This window comes from Opisthocomus hoazin, chromosome 8, assembly GCF_030867145.1.
Source record: "Opisthocomus hoazin isolate bOpiHoa1 chromosome 8, bOpiHoa1.hap1, whole genome shotgun sequence".
In the NCBI taxonomy this organism is placed as follows: Eukaryota; Metazoa; Chordata; class Aves; order Opisthocomiformes; family Opisthocomidae; genus Opisthocomus; species Opisthocomus hoazin.
In genome coordinates, this window is record NC_134421.1 from 18,193,940 (window position 1) to 18,216,500 (window position 22,561).

Consider the following 22,561-nt stretch of genomic DNA (forward strand, 5'->3'; position numbering starts at 1 on the left):
TACTTCTACCAGGTTTGGGCTTTGGGTTTGTTTTTGGTGACAATATCCTCATTTTCCATGGGTTGCTTCCTCACTTTATCCTCTTGGTATCTTGGTTTCTTATGGTCCAGCCAGGCATCTTGTTGATCCTTGTGGCCCTTTCACTGAAACTGCTGCCACAGCAGCCGCAACTTCCATTGCTGTGTTAGGAGATGATACAGCAGCAGGTAGGATGGTGTTTGTGTGCCTTCTACTGGAACTGCTGCTGCATCACAAGAATCTGCTGCACCAACAAGTGGCTGACATATTGCTGGTTTTTTATTTAATGAGGCTTTCTGAATTCAGGTATGCCTTTTTTTGAACTGGTCTTCCCTCCTACAGTTTTATTAAGTTGCTTCCTGCCAGATCCAGAATCAAGGAATAACAAAACACCTCTCTTTTGCCAAACCAAGCACCAATGCCCTGCCCAACCATTCTGAAAAATAATTTCTTTTATCTAGAGGATTGCTCTCCTTTTCAAAAAAATTTTAATTCTTGTAATCAAAAATATTGTTTCCTATACAATGTACCTCTAGCTTTCTCTCCTCAGGCACATGTACTTAGAGTTGTCACCAGCTGCTCTGCCATGTCCTTAAAAAGTTCAAGGTACTCTGTTCAGCGAAGTAAACAATGGTTTAGAAGAGCTGTAGACAGGTAGAGAAATGACAGGTGTTGGGACTAGAAAAAGTGCATTAGCTTCAGGTAATTAGGATATACTTTAACAGGACAGTAATACTCATTTATTACTTGGGCATTATCACCATTTCAATCCAGAAGAAGCGTGACTGTGAACTTTATCCAATGTGTTGGTATATTGCTTCTGGGCAACTGGTCAAACCTTACTTCTTGGAGAATGAAAGTTTGAGCCTATGAGATGCTGGATTCCTTTCAAGAACTTCAAGAAAAGCTTTGAACAAACCTGATCAAAAGTTCAAGGTTTCAATGACAACAGGAAGTTTAAACACGCAAAAAGTAGTTACTCCTCCTGTAACTGGAAACACTTTTTACCTTTAGACATGGATTAGGTGCATCTTTTGTTCACTGCCTGAAATGAGGAATGGTCCTCCAATATCGTGTGGTATGCCAGGACAGGGTAAATGGCAGTAGTAGGTATCGAGGAGGAGGAGGAGGATGAAAACAAAATGTTGGCTTTTATCTCATTTTAAAAATAGGATAGAAACCAGGGCAAATCTTCATGTTGGAAAAGTAAAGGGATCTACAGGACTGCATGCATGTGTCATGGCAGTGTGAGTTCCTCAACCGAAAGTGAGGGTGGTATCTATCATCCGTCCTATTCATGTGCACTTTCTCAGTGAGAACTTCAAAACTGACATAACTTCTGTATGACTAGTGATTTTTATGATCTACAGAATATTGTAACATTCTTTAAGCTAATAAATAGAATGAGATCATTAACTTAAAGGAACCTTGGAGAAAATGGAAAGCTTCAAATGCTAAATTTACATGGAATAGCAGATTAGGAAGAAAAAGGGATGAGAGAAGATGGAAAGAAGAACTGCATCTTGGCCAAGGAAGAGCGAGCTGCTCGAAGAAGAAGTTGCTGTTGGGAACAGCTTTCCGGGAGAGAAGGTGAGATATTAAGACATTAAACATCAGCTCTCAAGTGGGTGCATTTACCAAGCAGAACGTGGGTAATTTGTTCCCTTAGATAATGGTAGCAATGTCAATTGTAACTAACAAGATAAGAACACTTTTCTAGTTACATCTTATTTTTTGCTTAATTGTTAATAATTGCTTTTTGCTTCTGGCCTCAAGATTTCTTGCTGGAGCAAGCACGCGACTTTTGTCTTTAAGCTTTCCTTATATTAAGTGTGAACTCAGTTGGGGCTGACAGATCAGCTGTAAACTTTTCCAGTAGCAATGACTGTAGTTGAAGTGGTGTGTGGAGTCCATGTCTTAACTGAAAGTAATTTGGCAATGTCAGCATCTGACAGGTTTTCTCTGCCAAGCAGTGAAGATTAGTCTGAGGTCTAAAATCACTAGGAAATTCCTCCTTGCAGGTTTACCCTTTATTTTTCTAAGGAGGGAGGAACAGAGACAAAAAAAATAGATCCCTTCTAAGTGGTCACAAGAAAATTAAAACCACTGAACTACCAAAGATAAAATAACCTTTTAGCTAAAATCCCAGAATTTTCGTGTAGATATAAAGAATAGCAAGAAGGGGTACATCAGAAATAAACACAGAAGAGATTTTGTAGAGGAGTACCAGGTAACATGGCAGGGGAAAGAAGCTTTTTTCATTAAAAACAATGAATGTGTAGAAAGGGAGTAGAACTCAATGAACTGGTGAAGAAACTTAAACTGAGGAGCATCTGCCGGTCACGTGTTCATTATGACTAACAATGTCACTTAAACCGCACTTAAGATGAGTTTAAAACTGAAGAGGAGCTGCCTTTGGAAAAATTTCCTTAATGGTAGCTCTTTTATAATTCACACCTGCCCATTTGGTAGTGTGAAAACACCTAGATATTTGCAGAGATTGAGAGGGATTATGTGCTCTGGGGAGCTGTCCCTCACTTTTTTCCTCTTTTGCACCATTTCTTTAAAGATACTTGCAGCATGGGATGCTTATCTCCAATAAAAAGCCTGTTCCATCAGGCCAGCACCCCTGGAGGCAGCCGAAGATTACCAGCCTGTCTGAAACTTTGGAGTCAGGATATTGTCTTATCTCTGTATTGCTGTCTGCTGGTTTTATTCTTCCAACAGTAATTAAAACCACACAAGAATAATGACTCACAATTTCAAGTAGCTACCCCACCCACCTGTAACACAAATAAGAGAGATTGGCCGTGTAGGGAATTCTCAGCTTGGATGGCAATTTCTACACTAAGAGCAGCAGTAATGCTGTTTAATGAGGTCACAGGGTCTGGAGGCAATTCTCAGCGATACAGAAGCTAGTGTGCCATAGACTGGCACTTGCTGAGGGTTTCTCCTGTGAGTGCTGACCTAGGACAAGACAAACACTCTCTCATTGCCCACGAAAATGGAGCCAGTCAGACTGCAGTCCAGACTAGCCTCAAAACTCTGTTATTTTCTGTTTTTTTTAGTGAGATACAAATACATTAATAATTATCAGAAATTGACTTCATTTATTGCATACTGCAATGTATTAAAAATGACTATAGTTACTGTTCAGGAAACAACTGTCAAACAATCCTCACCCTCCCAAAAAGGAGAATTACATGTAATACAGATGCCAATTGCAAAGCAACCTTTTAGGCATCATAAAGACATGCGACGTAATATTTGGTTGTGACCTTGGAGGAATTTTCTTTTTTTTTTCCTCTAGTTTCTCCTTCAGCTTTCAGACTGAATTTACAAAAAAATCCAATTTCCTAACCATTTTTTTTTCAATGCCTCTCAGCGCTTTGGAAACTGCTTTTATTTATATGAAGTTCTACATCTAAATAAGTGCACATTATCACAGACAGCTGAGGGTGATTGCATAAACAAATTACCACATTTTTAACATTCATGCAAGCTTACCATCAGGACAGTCAGAAGCATACTTTGCATGTGCAGTTCAGCATTTTCATACTTCCATGATTTTATTTCCAAGCCAGACTGCCTTCAAAAAGCAAAGCACATATTCATCACTGAGAATTAGCTACATACCGAGCTTGCAGATTCAACACAAAGCTGCTTTTGAGTTGCCACAGCATTAAAAATAGCATCTGAAAAATTACTTCTGAAAAACGATTTTCCATACATGAATAATTTAAGTAGACAAACGGAATTTTATTAAACTGCTTTCTTACCACCTCAAGTTGTATTTTGAGAAGATGTGTGAAATTAAAAAATTTTTGACAATATTAAAACAAGTGTAGAATAGTGGCAATAAGAGTGATGATTTTAAGAACAGAATGGATGCTACATATCAGAAATGCTTGTGAAAAGAAGCTACATTTTGTGTGCGACAGCTGTGTTACAAATGTCATTTTCCTGGCCTTAAAAGTATTCCCCCTTACACTGATAAGTAATTGTACAGTCAGATTTAACTTATATTGAGTACTTATCTGAATACTTCCTCACCATTTTAAGAGACTGAGTTATTTCTTAGTGTCACGCTGATTTCTAGTCCTCCATAGGACTTAGCATATTTTACAAATTTGAATAAATCTTGCCTAGAATGCTTGTGAAGGGGAATAAGGCAAGTAATGCTCAGAGGTGGGGCGAGGGGAGGAGGAGATACGTGGGAAACGGCAGTGCTTTGGCAGTGCTTCGTGGTAGTCCCGTAAGGCCAAGCACGTGAGGGGATCTGATGCCCGATGGGAAGGGAAAACACTCGGCAGGGAAGGAGAATGTGCAGAAATGAAAAGCGGACACAGCGACAGAACCTGTTTGAGGAAAACTACCTAAACTGAGTGGGATGTCTTGTAAAGCTTGCCTCTGAAAGTAATTTGCTGTGACCTGAAAATAGCTCTTCTCCCTTTAAGTGGTGGGGAAAACCACCATTGTTTTATATAAATAAATAGCTTCCAAATTTGTTCAGTGGTGACTATGTTCAGCACATGTGGCATCATGAATAAGGCAAACAAAAGTAAGATTGAACTTGTAGAATATTAGTATTATGATAACCATCAGTACTGGGAACATACCAGGCAGTATAACACTTGGTTTAGTGAGTTTTGTAATTTAATTTTTCTAAACTTTTCTTAGACACAGCTGTCACACAGGGGCTGATCTTCAAGAGATACATTTAATTCATGTGATGTGAATTAATTCACTAGCTCTCCAAAGTAAGACATTGTGTTTTTCGCATAATGGCTACCCATATAATGGCCTCACCCACTGATGTGAGGCCAAGGAAAAGACTACCAGCAGCTTCAGAATAGACGGACATAACGATCCCATTTAAGATGGACGAAGTCATCAGAGGAAATTATGGCTGTTACAATGCACAATGTAACTATTAGAATTGAAGCACAGTTCTTTTTGACGTGACATAAACTATCTCATCATTATTATATGTATTCTTAAAATATGTTATTGTATATTATATAATTCTGCATTGTTATTGTGTGGTTTTTCACAGAACTGACCGCATGGAAGTTGCTTACAGTGATCAGGGAACAGATGGTGGAGTCTGAGGCTCATCACTCTTCCCTAGTTAAGGGCCAGCTTGAAGTGTGGTTTGAGGACTCCAAAAAAGGTCCATGAAAGTGCAGTTCAGAGACAACAGCATAGGTAGTATCCCACTTTTCAGTTAGATTTAGCTGTATCTGAGAACTGCTACAGACTATTCCATAGCATATTTCCTATCAAAATAACTTCAGTCCCTGATTCTTGAAGATCTACTTGTAAAAACATTTTAAAGACCATTACTTATTTTATTGAATTCATTATTTTAAATTCTCTTAAAGAAATAAGAACAATATAATGTGAAGCAATTAAGCACAAGTATAAGTATGAACTGAAACAGAAGTTCTCTTTTTATTTGAAGAATACACTGTGTCTTCTCAAAAGTCACAGCTCTTACTAAATATAGATTTTTATTTTTAAATCTATAAATAGATGCTAGCGTAATTGTAAGCAAGACCTATAAGGAATTTAGGAACTGTCCCTTGCACAGAGATGTGATATGTCTGCTATATTTGTTCCAAATTAAGTTTAAAGCCTACAAAGTCAAAAGTAAGATTTTGGGGTGTGGGTTCTAAATGTGATTACAGGGCAAAAAAAAGTTGTTTCAAATTCTGCTAGCAGCCTTGAACAACTGGACTCCATCAATCTTTCTGGGATGCTGTAAGGTTCATCTAATAAAGAATGAATGGGAAGTATTAGGTCCCGTGACTTGGCTCTTTTACAAATTTATCTGAATGCAACAATATTGCAGTTATACAAATGCAATACATAAATTTCTAGTGTCATATACCTAATTTAAAAGAACATGGTAATATTCTATCTGTAAGGTACATGTTAAGCTGAGAATGACAAATGATGAAAAGTAGCCATCAGTCATCATTAATAGAATGTTTGTGGGGGTTTACTTTAGTAGGGTCCTGGAAAATGGAGGATCTAACATATCCCTTGATGATCCAGATTTAGATGTAAAACAGCACTAATAAAAGGCTGTAGAGAAACAGCCTAGTAATTAGCGAGGATAAGATAGTCACACGGAGAGATCTGCATAAGCTGGAACACTGAGCCCATTCGAAGAAAATATATTTTTTGCAGAGCTAAAGGTAGGCTGTCTCTTCGGAAGGGTAGTCTGTATCCTGGAAAATACCAGTCCTGGAAAAACTCTAGATGTCACGTCACAGTCGAGAAGCAATTTAATGCAAGCTCCCCCAGTGATAATATGGCAAAAAGAGTGAATGCAGTTTTTGAGTACGCAGGTAGGAGAATAGTAAGCAGCAGTATGGAGGAAGATTTCAGTGTCACGTACGGTGATAAGTTATGCCCAGTGCTTCATGGCCACGTTTAAAAAAAAAAATCTGTTGACAAACCGATTGCCAGTTTTCCAGACTGGAAAATATCCTCACAAGGATAGAGGTCACTTGCTTGTAGTTTATGCATACCTGCAGGTGAAAAAAGAAACCCACCAAAAAACCAAACCAAGACAAAGAATGCTAGGCTTTAACGACTAGCAGCAAAGATGAAAATTGGAAGAATAAAATGTTAGAAAGCAAGGCCAAACAAGCTGAATTTAGAATTAAGGTACAATTCCTAGATGAGCAAAGGCAATTTAACCATTTGTATAAATTGCAAAGTAAACCTATGGATTTTTCATTATCCACCTTCACATTAAGACTCTTAAGTTTTTCTGGCAAATATTTTTACAGAAATCCAAGTTATTGGGTTCAACACAAAGATTAGCAGATGAAATCTACCATCTTGCTATATGTAGGGTCAGGTCAGATTATCTAGTAGTTGATTAATGACTTCATTTTAATGGTTACTGGTGACATTTTCATGCAATTAGCTGCTTAAGCAGTGATCATATGAATAGATGAAATGGGGAGAGGGATGTCTGGAAATGAAACTCAAAAAAGAGTGAGTGGAAATAATACCGGGAAAATTTGGTTAAAGAGTACATCAATGGGAAAAAAAACCCAGATGTGTTCCTCAATGTATGGATAGCTTCACCCATCTAGTGAAGCTACATGTAGCAACAGCTATACATGTCATTGTTTATTTTGTGTCTTACTAGCTAATGGTCAAGCTCCTTATTCAACCTTAGACAGCTTTCTCATGAAGATCAATGAGCGATCTTCAAGCTGAGGGGACCACATCAACCTGAATACCTGCCACAGTCCACAGAGTTGGAACATGACATGACTTTTCCTTCACAGTGGACTTGCCACCTCCAGTTTAGTACATTGCTTGGCACCAGCTGTTACAGTGCTTAGAAGTTATATGCTGGATTCCAGAATTGATCCAAGAGGGTTGCTGCTGTGTTGCATCAGTTCAGATGCTGGCCAAAGCGGATGTTATCCTGGAACTCACTTGCAGCAACAGACAGGATAAATGTCCTCCCCTGCAATGTAATTCACTTAGATGTTACTGGCAAAAATGTTGTTCGGGTATTACCAAGTTTAATTAAAGGCCATCCTCCTCATCTATCAGGAATGGGTCAGCACCAATCCAAAAGCAGTTAAGCACTGTTTTGGGTTTGGCTTTCTCTACCGGTCACCATTAATGATATGATTGCTAGCACAGTACCTTCTGTGTCCTCTATATCCTATTTTCCAGAATCAGATGCTTATTCAGGGTGTAAGAAATAACTTATTTTCCATACTCTTCCCTGAAATTCTAATGATGCAGCAATTTCTTTCTGCCTTAGTCTCTCTTCTGCTACATGTTCTGAAATGCCACTGTTTCAATTTTATATGCACTTACTCCTGACCCAATAAACATACCCGTTTCCCTGACTCTGCACATGCATTCTTCACTGCCTGCTTGTTCTGCATAGGTCACTTTTGTTGTTGTTTTTCTCCACATCTACCTTCACCCCTAGCTGTCCTGTTTAGAGTACCTTGACTCCTTGCATTTCTACAGTTCAGGGAAACATGGAAATGGGCAGGGATAAAATTTTGTTAACTCTACCTGAGAAACAGCTTTAGAAATTCTTTATTAACTTCCTGTTTTGTGTCAGCTAAGGCAACTCCTATTCACACCTCTGTTCTTTGAATACGATCTCAGATTAAACAATGGAATATGTTCTTAGAACATATTTCTAAGGTAAAATAAACACCAGTATTTCAGCACTTTTCTTGTTCTGCCTTTTAATAGTACCTGCAAATCTATTCCATTACCAAGACCCTAAATGCTAGGACAATACGTAATGTATCTTTTATTTCATCACTGCTCAAGGCAAAGCCCTGCAGTCCCCCGTTCTTTATGTCCTGAATGACAAAAGCATTATTACCAGTCAATAAAATGCACTGTTCTAAAACCCACTTTATTTAGCATATCAGATATGACTTTGTGGCTATAGTGAATAAAGGTGAGGTTTTCAAAAACTTCTTCACTGGTCACAGACAGAGAATTTAAAATTAGTCCCCAAGCCCTTATGCTGCAATGCCACCACACTTCTTTCAGAAGATTCAACCAACATGTGAAATGGTCTGTAATGGATTTGGATGCTCTTCAGCTCTCCTGCAGGTTAAGCTTCAATAAAGGGAGTAATTAGATGCATGTAACATCTGCTGCAAAGCCACCAACATGATTTTTTGAAGCTTTGTACCAAGACTCATAATTGTATTCCCGATCTGTTTCCAAGTTAATTAAACTGGAAGGGAAAAGAAAAAGACCTTTTACCAGTGAAATGTGTTTTGTAACTGCTTTCAGTGAAAATACTGGTCCTTTCACACCCGTTTTGAATGAGTGTAACATGTCCCCTGTCCCAGCTGAAAGGTCGTATTATTGTTGCTAGTATGATGGATCAGTTTTCTAGATGTAAATACAAATAGCCACAACTATCAATGTGCTTCTAGATAGCTGAATGATGATACCCACAGTTTTTGCCTAAAGCAGTAAGAAAAATGACGTTATATGGCAGAAAGGTGTATATGTTCCTTATACACCCAGGCTCCCTATTTTCAGCAAACTACCAGAAAATCAGGACCAAGGCCATTGGCTTGCCTTCGACTGATTACTGAACGGACATTTAACGACCAGTCACAAATCTGCCCTCTTCCACAGCAAAATGAAGATACTATTTCAACTTCTGCAGTATGAAGCAACACAGACCAACAAGACATTCAACTGTAGATTCAATTAAGAGCTTTAATCAAAGCACAGACAGTAGAGAACACAGTATTCTGAGTTTCTCACCAAAAGATAAAAAAATACTTTGTATTTTACACATGTACTAAATGTAAATTTTCCTTTTACAAATAATACACAAAATTTCACTACAAAATGTATTATACATTGCTATGTTATAACTGTTGCCTTCTTTTAGAATTATGTATTCTCTGATCTGTTCTCCTTAAAAAACAGGAGAGTATAACAAATCCAAAAATATAATGAATGTATTGCTAATGAGGGTGGTAAATGCTAAAGAAAATGACCCAAAACATCCAGTTCTTTTATCCTTCAGGTTGCTAAACTAAATGGGTTACTCATATTAATTATATTAACATGAATAAATGTTTTGAGTGTCAGACCTCCAAGCAAGATTGAACAATACAGTCAGTCAAATGTCCATGCTCTGAAAAAGATGGTAACATCAGGCTTCGCTACCAACCTAGAAAGCAAATAAGCCACTTCAGAGCTTGGTATTTTGGGTTGATTAACCTTCATCTTCAGAAATAATGGGAAGAGAGAAAACGCTCCTTATAGATAAAACCAAGAAATTAAGGCATTAGTTATTGAGAGTTATCCAGAAAAGGACAGTGCTCAGAATATGGTTTGTATTTTACTCCAGACAGGTAATATATAGAAGTCTTTATGTATTATCTGATGCCCTAGTAATGGCTTTTGGTTGTCACCGTCATCCTCTCTACTTGCCACATTGCATCACTTGCAGAAGTAGATTTGTCTCAGTCATTTAACAAATGATTCTTCTCTGGAGGCCAGGCGGCTTGCTGAACTCCCCGTCCCCCCGCCCCAAGCACTCCAGTAATTTGTGCTGAGAAATCTGGGGAACATCTGATGAGCAATTCGATTTGTAGACAGTTGGAATTACTACTAAAAAATTACAAACTTTGAGGAATAGAGAGCAGTGCAACAGAAAAAGTACCAATAAAGCTTTAATGAAAAAAAATACTTGCTGAATGTTTTGCAATCTCACTGCACTAAGCTGTTGCTCAGCTGGGTCAACCTACTTTATTGTCTAAAGTCCTGCAAGGAGGGAGGTAGCCCAAATGCACAGGAGAAACCAAGACCCACACCCTACAGCCACACACACAACTGTAACTGACCGGGTTCATTTTGTGGCGCTGACTTAAACAGGGGCTCTGTTCTCCTTGGCCCATTTTTTCATGATGCGGACAATGTATTCTACTTGAGAATTACCAGTGCTTTTCAGAAGATGCAGTACTTCCCGTAGGGTCTCTCTACAAAGGTGAAAAGCGAAGATTTAATTGAGCCAACTGATACAATAAACAATTACCCACATATAAACTATTTTGCAACCTTGGTTCCTAGACAGAGATCTCCATTCATCTGCAGAGCAAGAATAGGCAAAAATGCACAGTGGAGGAGATCCCAGGGGACAAAAAAAAAAAAGTCTTGTATACAACTGCAACAAGGAGAGAAGTTAAAAGTAAAAAAAAAAAAAAAATCAGCAAAATGTAATTAGTTTGGAGTTCAGTGTGTGTGTGTGTGTGTGTGTGTGTGTGTATTTAAACATAATTCTTATTCTTGCAAAATAGTTCCCCAGATTTAAGCAAACTTTTTATTTTTTTTTTCTTTGTGTGTCTTTAATGCTACTTGGCAGTCTTTAGTGTGACATCTACCTTAAAGCTGCCAAGGCACCTTACACATAAATACAAATAGCATGGAAATGAACCTTACCAATAGGTTAAGCCAGTATGAAGCTACAGTTTGCCAGCTACTTTACAGCAAGAACTTGTATGAAAATTGAAAACCAGGCAAGCTATGTGTATTTTACTGCAGTAATTGCTAAAAGGACACTTGAAGGAGGCAGTAGTTAATGAGATTATTCCAGCAGAGAAGGGAATACAAGGAAGGTGCAGAAGCCAAGATACGCACCTACCAGTCATGCTGCCTTGGCCAGGGGAGAAAGGCCATCTGGCATCACAGCAGAATATTCATAAGGGAACAGTTCTTAAATACAGCCTCACTACTCTCTCATTCTCCCATCCAGTGAAATGGGCCGAAAGCAAAATTATCAGTAACACAAATAATTTCCTTTAAGCTTTTAAGCTTTCAAGCTTTCATCAAATAAGTATATTTGTCTGACATGGACAGTGTCTCCAGAAAGCAAATTTGAGTGAAAACACAGTCTCATCTACTCATTGTTTAGAGGAATTGTGTCCTTCCTACAATGCTGAGTAAATGTTTCCTTAGTTCTGAACTTTAAAATGTCATGGGACAGTTTTCCATTCTTATGCCATCGACATGAAATAAGGTTCTTCAGTTCACAGACATACTACATTTGTAACTTAGCTCTCCCTAGTATAATGACTAATGTATTTTGGTTTCCTACTATTCATAGCATTCGCTGAGAAGTTGTTCTCCACCATATAGTCTATAACTGATGGTGTGGAAGATACAGTTCAAACTGAACATTGCATATGGAACCACTAGCCAGACTGTCTATTCTCTGAAAGGTCAGTAAGGAATTGGAAGAAGATATGTAGTCCTAAAGGCTAAGATACTGACTTACAGCTAACTGGGAATAGGAAAAGAGTAAAGTAAATTCAGATACAACACAGAATACTCACTTTGCTTCTCGGCCAGCTAAGATCATTTGAAAGACACCCACACAAGCACCTCTCTTGCCTTCCCAGTATTCCGGATTGCTGTCCAGTCTCTCCAGAACATCAAACGCTTTGGCTGAATAGTAAAACTGACGCATCTGCACAGAAAGTGAAACATTATTCCTGACTATATGATCATCTTTCAGAAGGAGATTAAAAATTCTGAGCTCGGTTTTCTGAAATCATCAGTAAGTCATAGAAGCAATGTGCATTTTCCTGTTTTAATGCAGGCAGCAAGTGACACAGAACAAGCACATTTCAGTTCTACACAGGGAAACAGGTGGTATTACATTACTGGTCTGTGCCTTTGAACATGTTGTAGACAAACTACACTGTGAACTTTATTAGTTGGCAATGATCGGCACTGTTGTTTTGATCATATGCTGATAACCCTAGCTTACAGAACTTCTTTTTTATGAGGTGCCCTACCTAGTGTCGTACCAACTATACCAAAGGCTTTGATAGAATATCAACTTCAAAGTAGTCCAAACATTTGAAAATGGAACCACTTTTCCTCATCTAGAGATGGTCACAGAGACATATTTGGATGTCTTTTGGGTTTAACTTAGAGCTAATTATTTTTTTCTTCACTGTTACAGTACAGTACAAAATAAGATTGTGACTCTATAATCTAAATTTTTCCTGAGCAAAGGAAAATTGATTGTGTACCCTATCTTTTCTGTCTTAAGTTTTCTACTTGTATATGGGAAAAAGAAGCAAGCTGGGTCGCAACAGCCAGTGTGAAAGGAGTGACCACAATAACTGTGGCTTTTGAAGTCGGCATAACTCATGTGGACGTTATCTATGACTGTGAGTGTTCTTTACTTGGGCAAGCCTGAATAGCAATGTTGTTTGTGGCTAGCATCTTCCCCTGAGAGAGCACAGAAGGCAGACTGAGCACAATCTCCCATCCTTTGGTGGCTGGGAAAAAAGGATATGCTGTGGGAGTTACGTTTGGAAACTTTAGTCAGAGAAACACAGGTACTACAGAATGAGTAATAATTCCCTTTTCTTCACATAAATGGTGATTTTAACCACAGGTGACTGGCAAGCACTTAAATGGATGGGAATAAAGGTAGCGTGTATAAACAATATCAGATGTGTCAGCTAAAAGGAAAAAATTGAATGCTGATCTCTCCAAACTGGCATCTGATCTAGTTCCATTAAGCAGATACTGGTTCTATCTGACATAAAAGCAGGAAATGCTTCACCCCAAGTCACATGCTGTTCCCTATATGGGTAAGATGGGCTGTTGCATGAAAAGCAGCAAGAAATTAGCCAGATGTCCTGCATCCCAGCTTCCTCACTGAACAACTTATATCAGCACAGCAACAGGGCTTCCAGCTACTCCTAATCTCAGGACACTGTTGACCTTGCTCCACCCATGTTCATTCAATTGTTGAGTGAAGCCCAGTGTGACTGCCGCCTTAAGTTACAGCTGTGGTGCTGCCTGTGGGCTTCCAATATAATATGTTTCAGAAACAATTGGAAAATGCTACATAAACTCAAACAACATGGGCCTTGCCATTCAGTGGAAGAGGTACAAACAGCTGGTAGTGTAGAAAGACAAGTTATAACACTATAGTAATAATTTTTAAAATAAATTCCTTGGTCTTTGAGCAGTCATTTATAGCCATATGCAGACACATAATTAAGCTGAAAAATTTAGTCCTGTAAGTGCAGTTTTTAAGAGCTCTAGATAAACCCAAAGTGTGGAGCTGCTTCTCCTCTAGAGTACAATAAGGTTTTGAGAAGATTTTAGGCAAAGTAATCAACTGATTTAAATGAGACTTAGAATGGTCTATAGAGAGGTTTTACATAAGGTCTGATCGTCAACTTGCTTTCACAAATTGCAGCTACAGGAAACACCAGAGGCACAGCCACTTGCTTGAGCAACACAACTTTTAGCGTGAGCTGGTGGATGGAATACTTGAAAGATGTGCAAGACAGAATTCACTCAGTTTTAGAAGAATGCTTTTGTGATCACAGGGTAGATTTTCTGACTTTCAATTTTGTGTTTATTAGGATTTTGAGACCATGTTACTTTGTCAGATGAAGGAAAACAGCAGAAAAGAATTTTACAGATAGTATGCAGATATTGCTGCTCTTTGGAGAGCTTGGCTGAACTGAGAATCCTTAGGAAGTTTTCAAAAGGACTGTTTACTATCTTTCCTCTATGATGGCAAGTGTGGTCACTGTATCTCTAATAAGCCTACGCTAATAGCTGTTAGTTCTTGTGTATTCATTTGCATTAGGCTTTACTGATCCACAAGCTTTACACCTATTATCTGTGTTCTGCTCCTCTTCTTACGTCTGTCTTCTTAAAACAGTGAACTACTATATTTGCACAATCATAAAATTACAATCTGTCTTTACATTCTGTATTTAATTTAAATTAAATCTGAAACAGTTGCTCCCCAAATAACTTCAGCCTGCCTTCTGATATAAGCAGCTCTGGCCAATACATTCTGAGAAGCGGACGGCCTGTGTCTCACCATGACACTTGTCCAGAGAACACCCTTTTCTCCTGTTACTGAACTGCTACTCCTCTAGGTTCCAACACAGTGCAATCATCATTGTAGATGGCAGAGAGGATGCCGGATACACCATCCTCTTACTGTCTACTGAAATCTTGCACAGCAGTATTCTTTACATACGACAACCAATTTTTCTTTCTCTTATAGTGCCATTTACAATCCTTTCAAACAAGTTTTCTTTATAGGCCTCTACATCCACCCTGCACATGAAGCTCTCATGTTTTAGAATCATAGAATAGTTCGTGTAGGAAGGGATCTTTAGAGGTCACCTAGCCCAACCCCCCTGCAGTCAGCAGGGACATCTTCAACTACACCAGGTTGCTCAGAGCCCCGTCCAACCTGGGCTTGAATGTTTCCAGGGGTGGGACCTCCACTACCTCTCTGGGCAACCCGTTCCAGTGTTTCACCACCCTCACTGTAAAAAATTTCTTCCTTATATCCAGTCTAAATCTACCCTCCTTTAGTTTAAAAACATCACGCCTTGTCCTGTCACAACAGGCCTTACTAAAAAGTTTGTCCCCATCTTTCCTACAGGCCCCTTTCAGGTACTGGAAGGCTGCTCTAAGGTCACCCCGCAGCCTTCTCTTCTCCAGGCTGAACAGCCCCAGGTCTCTCAGCCTTTCCTTGTAGGAGAGGTGCTCCAGCCCTCGGCTCATTTTTGTGGCCCTTCTCTGGACCCGCTCCAACAGCTCCATGTCCTTCTTGTGCTGGGGGCTCCAGAGCTGGACACAGGACCCCAAGTGGGGTCTCACCAGAGCAGAGTGGAGGGGCAGAATCATCTCCCTCAACCTGTTAGCCACGCTTCTCTTGGTGCACCCCAGGATACGGTTGGCCTTCTGGGCTGCGAGCGCACTTTGCCGACTCATGTTGAGCTTCTCATCCACCAGTACCCCCTAGTCCTTCTCTGCAGGGCTGCTCTCCATCCCTTCATCCCCCAGCCTGTATTGATACCAAGGGTTGTCCTGACCCAGGTGCAGGACTTGGCACTTGCCCTTGTTGAACTTCAAGAAGTTCACACAGACCCACTTCTCAAGCTTGTCCAGGTCCCTCCAGATAGCATCCTGTCCTTCTGGCGTGTCAGCTGCACCACTCAGCTTTGTGTCATCTGCAAACTTGCTGAGGGTGCATTCGATCTTGCTGTCTATGTCATTGATGAAAATATTAAACAGCACCGGTCCCCCAGTATGGACCCTCGAGGGACACCACTTGTTACCGGCGTCTATATGGACATCGAGCCGTTGACCACCACCCTCTGGCTGTGACCTTCCAACCAATTCCTTATCCACCAAAACGTCCACCCATCAAATCCATATTTTCTTTATGACTGCAGAGCTTGCGTGTAAGGAAGATTCACTGAAAGAGAATCGGTTCTGCTTTACCCGAAGCCAGGACACATGCTTTGCAGAACAGCAAGAAAACTTGAATCAAAGCTAGGTCTCGCTGTGTATAGACACCATCTGAAGAATTAGATGGTAGGAATTTAGGCAGAATTGTAATCAGCTTCCCAAGATCTCTTCACTATTAACATAGCTTTGTATAAAATAGAATTTGGAGGTCTGCCATCAGCACATTAGCATGGAGCATCAGAACTAGAAAACACAATCTAGAAGCTTAGAACAAGTAAACTAGCATATATTTTAACTTGTTCTAAAATGCCCAGAGCATCCCTACTAGAGTGGACATTGTCTTGTCTAGCTTGATTTTTAAAAACATTAGACAGCTTAGTCTAACCTCATCTCTTTAAAAGTCCCCTCTATAAAAGGTTCAAAAGAAGACCTATTACGTGTTAGCAAGTATCCAACTGTAGGCAGGTAAGCTCGCCATTTTTTCTGAGTAGTTTTATTCCTAATGACTGCAAACACATTGTGTCTCTTTGTGCCCAGCTGGGCAGATAGAATAGTGGTTGGGGGAATTCTCTTTCCATTTCCTCATGACTAACAAAGAAGTATCTTCCATTGCTATTACAAGCTTTAAGGAAAAATAAAGCTATCACAGAAAAAAAAAGGCAGCATGAGGCTCCTTACTGAATCTATGCTAGATCTTTGTCTTAAAAGTTTCTTGTAATTTCTACCAACAATGAATCCCTAGCAGGAGAAGAAACTGTTGCCGTTATTGATAGCTCAAGCATGCAGTAATTTACCAATATTTTAATCAGTGGACTGTCTACCAAGAAGGCCTGTAGGTTAAAAGACTGACTAATCCTTGCCAACTCATCTACATTATTAGACATCCCACTGTTATAAAAGAAAATTCACTAGTGATGACAATGATGGAAAGTATCAAAAAAATGTCTGTTGGTACAATCACTGAATTAACATGCCATACACCAAGTTCTAAAGAGAAGACTCACTTTGTAGCAATCATTTGCGATGAGCTGCAAAAGGTTAAAGGACTCCCCTGAGGTCTCCATCTTCAGATAGAGCTTCCAGGCCAACTGTGGTTTCTTATTCATAATATCTGCAATAACAACAAAAAGCTGGGTTTGTGAAAAGAATATGCCACATGCAATACTCAATGGCAGGTGGAATAAACTTTCCTAAATTTCTCTGCTTAATGTAAATGCATGCCTTGCCCTGTGAGCATAAGGTTGGGAAGGGAAATTTGTCCCTCTGACTTACTAGCGATAACAGCAATTCAGAGAATACCAACGTCAAGAGGAATAATTATGGCATTTACATCTCAATTTGTATTTCACAGATACAGCAATAAGCACAACTCTCATGATTTCAGATGTGATTAAGAAACAGAATGCAAAACATTAGAGAAGTTATTTTATGCAGGACAATGAACTGTGGCAATCCATTTAGATAGTGAGATTTAGGATTATGTGTTCTTGCACACAGAAAAATTGTAATTGGCACTGACCTGAGGTCTTTAATACTTGATGCCCACCTCAGTGTAAACATTCGATTCCCATGAATCATAGCAAACCAAAGGGAGGAGGGAACACACAGCCCCTCCAAGCATAACAAAACTTGTCATTATGCATCTACTAAAAAAAAATGTTTCCAAATGCCTGAGATTTTGTGCTGGTTTTAAATTTGCCTATGTGACTAGAATTTTTCTTTAACTTTAAACATCACTGCTACATAGAATTAGAAATAAAGAAATCTGAATCTCTGATCTCAGCTAGTGAAAATTCTGCCAGGGTGTTTGAACACAAAGAATCCTAAAATTTGATTTACTGGAGATAAGAACCCATTCTGTTGAATCTGAGGTTGATAGTGGTAATTCCAGACTCACTCAATAACTGGGAGAAAAGAAAATTAAATTAAGTATGCCTTTATTTTTCAGGTCTGACCAGCTAGTCACCGAGTAGCTGGCTGTTCACACGTGGACCACTCTTGCGCTCTTTCAAAAGAGGGAATGTTTAGCTTATTGTATCTGTGCCCACTGTGTCAGTACATACGTTGCAGGCAAATGGGTGGCAATCATCAACAATAAACATGTAACACCAAATCACAGGATTTATAGACACCTCTCATTTAGGAGTCAGCAAGGCATCAAATCAGATTTTTCTTTTATCGGCTCCAGATACCACACACAGTGGCAAACAGCCAGGTCTTAATTTCCAAATACCAGCCCATCTATCGAAAGAAATGGAGTACTGTGCTAATTCAAAGTTTTGTTACCTTGTCTTCAAGAAAAATTTGGTATAAATAGTACAATAATATTAAACAAAAAAGTGGTGTCTAGCATCCAAAAAAGATGCATCTCTGGTACTTTTGGCACTTTGGAAATATTTCAGCATTGAATTGTTTACGACTCAATACCTAATCATACTCTGACATGAATGTGTTACAATGCTTTGTAATTTCTGCAGCAGCTTTTATCCAGAAGAATCTAATAGTAATTTACATACTTGACCCAAAAAGATAACTATATTCATCACTGAATAGTTGTTTCTGCAAAGAATTCTAGCAGCTGTTTGGGAATGAAAACCCAAAATTTTAAGACAGACACAGAAAAACATAGCAGCTTTACTGAAACTTCAGCAGGAATTCAGAATGGCAAAAGGCACACTCAAGAATAAATAGCAACTCTTATGAAAGAGCTAGAAAATTATTAATTGATAACACAGAATTGGTAACAGTGTTAGTTCCACTTCTTGCATAATAAGTAGCACCTTTGAAGAGTTCTACATCCTCAGATGTATGTCAAAGAACTACTTTAGCACAGAATCAAAGGGATGAACACTGTCTACTGAACAACCATGATCGCCCTTTGCAACAGTAGTTCTCTCATCAAAAAGGTTCACATAAAACATTCACATATAAAACACTCAAACACAGCCAGGTACGGCAGCTTAATGAAAAAGGAAGTAAATTGGCACACCCTAAAACAGAGTCATAGACAGGCATCCATAGGTGTGCTATGCCTGTCTGGAAAGATCAAGTTAGAGATGTTGACCCCATCTGTGATATGGTATAATGTCCCAAAACATACATATTTACATTCCAAGTACAACTACTGAAAATTGTTTGATAAGAAAACATTTTTGTATTGAGGCACTGTAAGGAAAACAAATTAGCCTAGGGAGTCTCAGACTTGAGTCATTAGAAAAGCCCACTTCTATACTGTTTTGCATGTGGCGCTGCAGCTATATCTGTACTGAGGTATAGTCTGCAATGTTGTAAAAACTGACTCAGAAATACTACATAAAATTTGTTGTAGAATATTAAACATAGCAAAAATTTTCTGGTTTCAAGGGAAGAATGGAAAAGTTTATGGAAGAAAAAACATGCTGGAGATTGTAAAGGACATCCCTCAGGCACAGGAGTTTGGGCAGTGCAAAGAATAGCACGGTAGGAAGAAAAATACCACATATGCTCGCCTGATTCTTCTTTTCCTTAGACATCTGATATTGGCTGCTCTTGGAGTTAGACAGACCCTTGGGTCTGACCCAGTATAGATGATTCTGTCTTATGTTTTACTCTGAACATCTTAGAGTTGTAACTCAGTCTTTTAAGACAGAAAATCTTCACTCAAGCAATTGAGTAGGCAATTGAAAAAGGTTCACTGTTTAGGACGAAGCTGCACTGATGGAACTGTAACAGCGCTGCACTGAAGTAGTAATTGTTTACTAAAGCCAGATGTATGAAAGGTGCAATAACCACCCACACTATAACTAGTGCAATCAGCTTTTCACTTTCACAGTCCTGAATCCACCTACAACATTAATTTCAATTAAGAGAGTGGATTGCCAAGACTGATGCAATAGAGGAGGATCTGTATTCTGCAATGTTGAGGGTAAAGTGACTCACAGCAGCGAGCTAGCCAGCTAAGGTAAACAAAATCATTCTTTATCTTCTCACTCTGGATCAAAAGGAACACCTGCAGGAAGAAGGAAAAGAAAAGATTATACATGCATGTACTTTTAAACAAACAGAAGGCAGACTTGCCTCCTTTCAACATGCAGCTAAGGCTTAAGCCACACGCACAACTGCTTGAGGAGAAGAGTTAGGGTACGCAAGTGCAGTGCAGGGGCATCTCTCTGTGTCGTGTAGGTGGAAGATTCAAACAGTGCCATGCTTATCAGGGGACTTGTGCAGCTGCAAAACGCCAAGCTGTGCGGAGGGTGCGGCCTGCTCTGAACAAGTGCCAGTGGGCGGCCATGTAACACAAACAGCACAAAGGAACACTGGGCCTGTGGGAAAAGCTATCTGGAATGCGTTTGTTTAGAAAGCAATGCAAGCAATTACATTAGCATCTTCTTGAAATACCAGAAGTTTCACATATATATGAGCCTCTCCTCCCCATACATGTCAGAGATCATTCCGGGTCAGCAAGAAGCCATTTCTAACCATTTTGGTTTCAGTAGGGTTCCGAGGCAAAACATTAGTCTTTTGTAACTTACTGTACAAATACAGCTTTATTAAATTCTACATCTAAAGGAGTGCGTGGGGGGAAGTTATACATTTTAAAATGTATTCTGGCTTTACTCAGAAAAAAAAAAAGCTGTTTATGCCTCTTTGTAGGTATATCTGTAACTACACTAAGATGCTACTGGCAAAACTCAAAATACCTTTATAGCAGCAGATGTACATACTGGAACAATGAGTTCCACAAATTACTGACATTTTTATTGGTTAAACATTCCTGACCCCCTAATTTTGGGGGTGGGGAAGAAATAAATTAAAAAAAAAGGGGCAGCATTATCAGTGTACGTAGCACTTTATCATAGGTTTTATTTCATTATGTCCAGGGAGGTAAGATTTTAATAAGTTAATAAGTGCTATACATGGAGATATTTTACAAGGTTATGAGACGCTGGGGAAGGGTGATCTTTATATGAAACTGTCATCACAGGTAAAGATCAGACATTAGGACAGACCAATCAATTTAATTACATAATCCTGTTATCTAAATGCATCAGCTACATTAACACAAATTTATATAGAATCATTTGTAAGAACGTAAGAGGGAAAATGTGAATTAACAGCAGTTTACACCTTTGCGTTTCTTTGTTGCCTGGCTGCAGCTAAAGCTTATTTATAGCATTATCATTTTTATCAGCAGAGCCTGCTAGAACAGTTTGAAGGTACTCACCTACGTTTTCATTAAGCTAACTAAATCAAGGTGGGTACATTGAAATACATATCTATTTTGCCTGACAGTCTCAGATATTTTTCTTAAAGAGAGATGCAATTTCATGGCACAGAAATTAAGGAGGTGGGCACCGAAACAGAAAAAAAACAACAAGGAGGGCTCTGTTGTCAAGAAACCCAAAGAGTTAAAAAGTTAGAAAGACAGTAAAACCAAAAAAAACCCCAAACCAACCAAACCTATATGATTCACTTTAGACTACGTGGTTGGTGGTTTTTGTTTTTTTTTTTTTTTTCCCCTCTTCTTTCTGGCTTGTCTTCTTTCTGGTCTGGTGGAAAATGTTGCTTCTATCTTCATAACAGCTATTTGCTTTTGCATATTTTAGTTGTAATTAAGTTTCTACTGCACACAGACAAAAAATGCTGTGTGTAGAAGTTAATCTCTTCCAGCTGCATCTGGATGCTGCTGAATAAGATAGTGAGCACTTCCTCTTTTCCTCCCACATCTCCCAGAGGAAGAATTTTTTTTTAAACACAAATTTCTAGGGACACCTAGAAGCTTTTAACTATTCACTGTCTTTTACTCAGCATGCTCTAGTCAGTCTGAACAACAAGACTGCCTGGGATCCCAGACAAAGCATAGGAAATCTGATTAAGAGGGTATTCTTTGATCAATTAGAGATAGCTGCAAGCACTCTGGTGATGCACCACAAGCAGCATGACTCCTCATATACCTCACATTACAAGATTAGCAAGATAATCTTTTCTAATAGTGTTCATTGAGATTTTCAGTTCCTCTAAGAAGGGGAGGATAACATTCCACCCAAACTGCTTATTTTCAACCAACATGAAGATCTGGAGGGAGAAAAGGAAGGAAAGAGGGGAGTATGTGGGAAATGTTTCCACTGTTGTTTTTTAAAGAAAGTAAACACATACCTCTTCAGCCTCACTAAAATTGCCCATGGCAGCTTTGGCTTGGGCATAGTTGAAGTTAAAAGTGTCATCGTTGTAGAAGTAACTCTGGAAAATAAGCCATACAGACAAAACCCAAATCAATAAAACAAAAACCCCTCCTCTCATGGTATAACAACATTAAAATATTCCCCCCTAAATCTGAGTCAGACTATATCAAGACAATGGGAAGGAAAAACAAAAACCCACATTATGAACATACGGCATCTATAAACAGTGGGTAGAAAATTGTGGACTGGCTTTCCATCCTACATTCGTGACTACAAACACAGCTGGAACATTCCACAATATTAACCATGAGAGATCTGGAGAATGCTCCAAGCTCAAAATTGCAGTGGCAGCATTTGTTGGTATAATTTTCACTTTGGACATGTGAAGACATGCTGTGCTGCCATGTCTCTTCCACCTCCCAAGCACTTATTTCACCACTACGGTGGTAAATAGGCAGTTGACTCCCTAATGGCTTAAGGAGATGAACAGTTTGTTTTTCCCAGACTTCTCAAGGTGCATGAAGAGATCCTGTGGATCTGGTTACGTGATGCTAGTCTGACACACTGGATCACATGATGGAGGTGGA

At 39.1% G+C, this 22,561-nt stretch overlaps 1 protein-coding gene across 5 annotated transcripts in view; it reads right to left on the reverse strand.

Annotated features, from left to right (window-relative positions):
• Nucleotides 1–6,320: 6,320 nt before the first annotated feature.
• Nucleotides 6,321–22,561, reverse strand: part of IFT56 (intraflagellar transport 56) — a 53,465-nt gene continuing 37,224 nt past the window's right edge. The window contains exons 14-19 of one of the 5 annotated variants that reach the window (XM_075428835.1): nt 21,949–22,032; nt 19,732–19,801; nt 16,818–16,924; nt 11,895–12,028; nt 10,407–10,541; nt 6,321–6,557 (exon numbers count right to left, since the gene is read on the reverse strand). In XM_075428835.1, the coding sequence (XP_075284950.1) occupies nt 10,430–10,541; nt 11,895–12,028; nt 16,818–16,924; nt 19,732–19,801; nt 21,949–22,032 (507 nt within the window). In that variant the 3' untranslated portion in view covers nt 6,321–6,557; nt 10,407–10,429. Of the gene's footprint in view, nt 6,558–8,357; nt 8,771–9,286; nt 10,542–11,894; nt 12,029–16,817; nt 16,925–19,731; nt 19,802–21,948; nt 22,033–22,561 lie in introns of those variants that run through there. The other 4 variants (XM_075428834.1, XM_075428833.1, XM_075428832.1 and 1 more) reach the window with 4 other exon arrangements.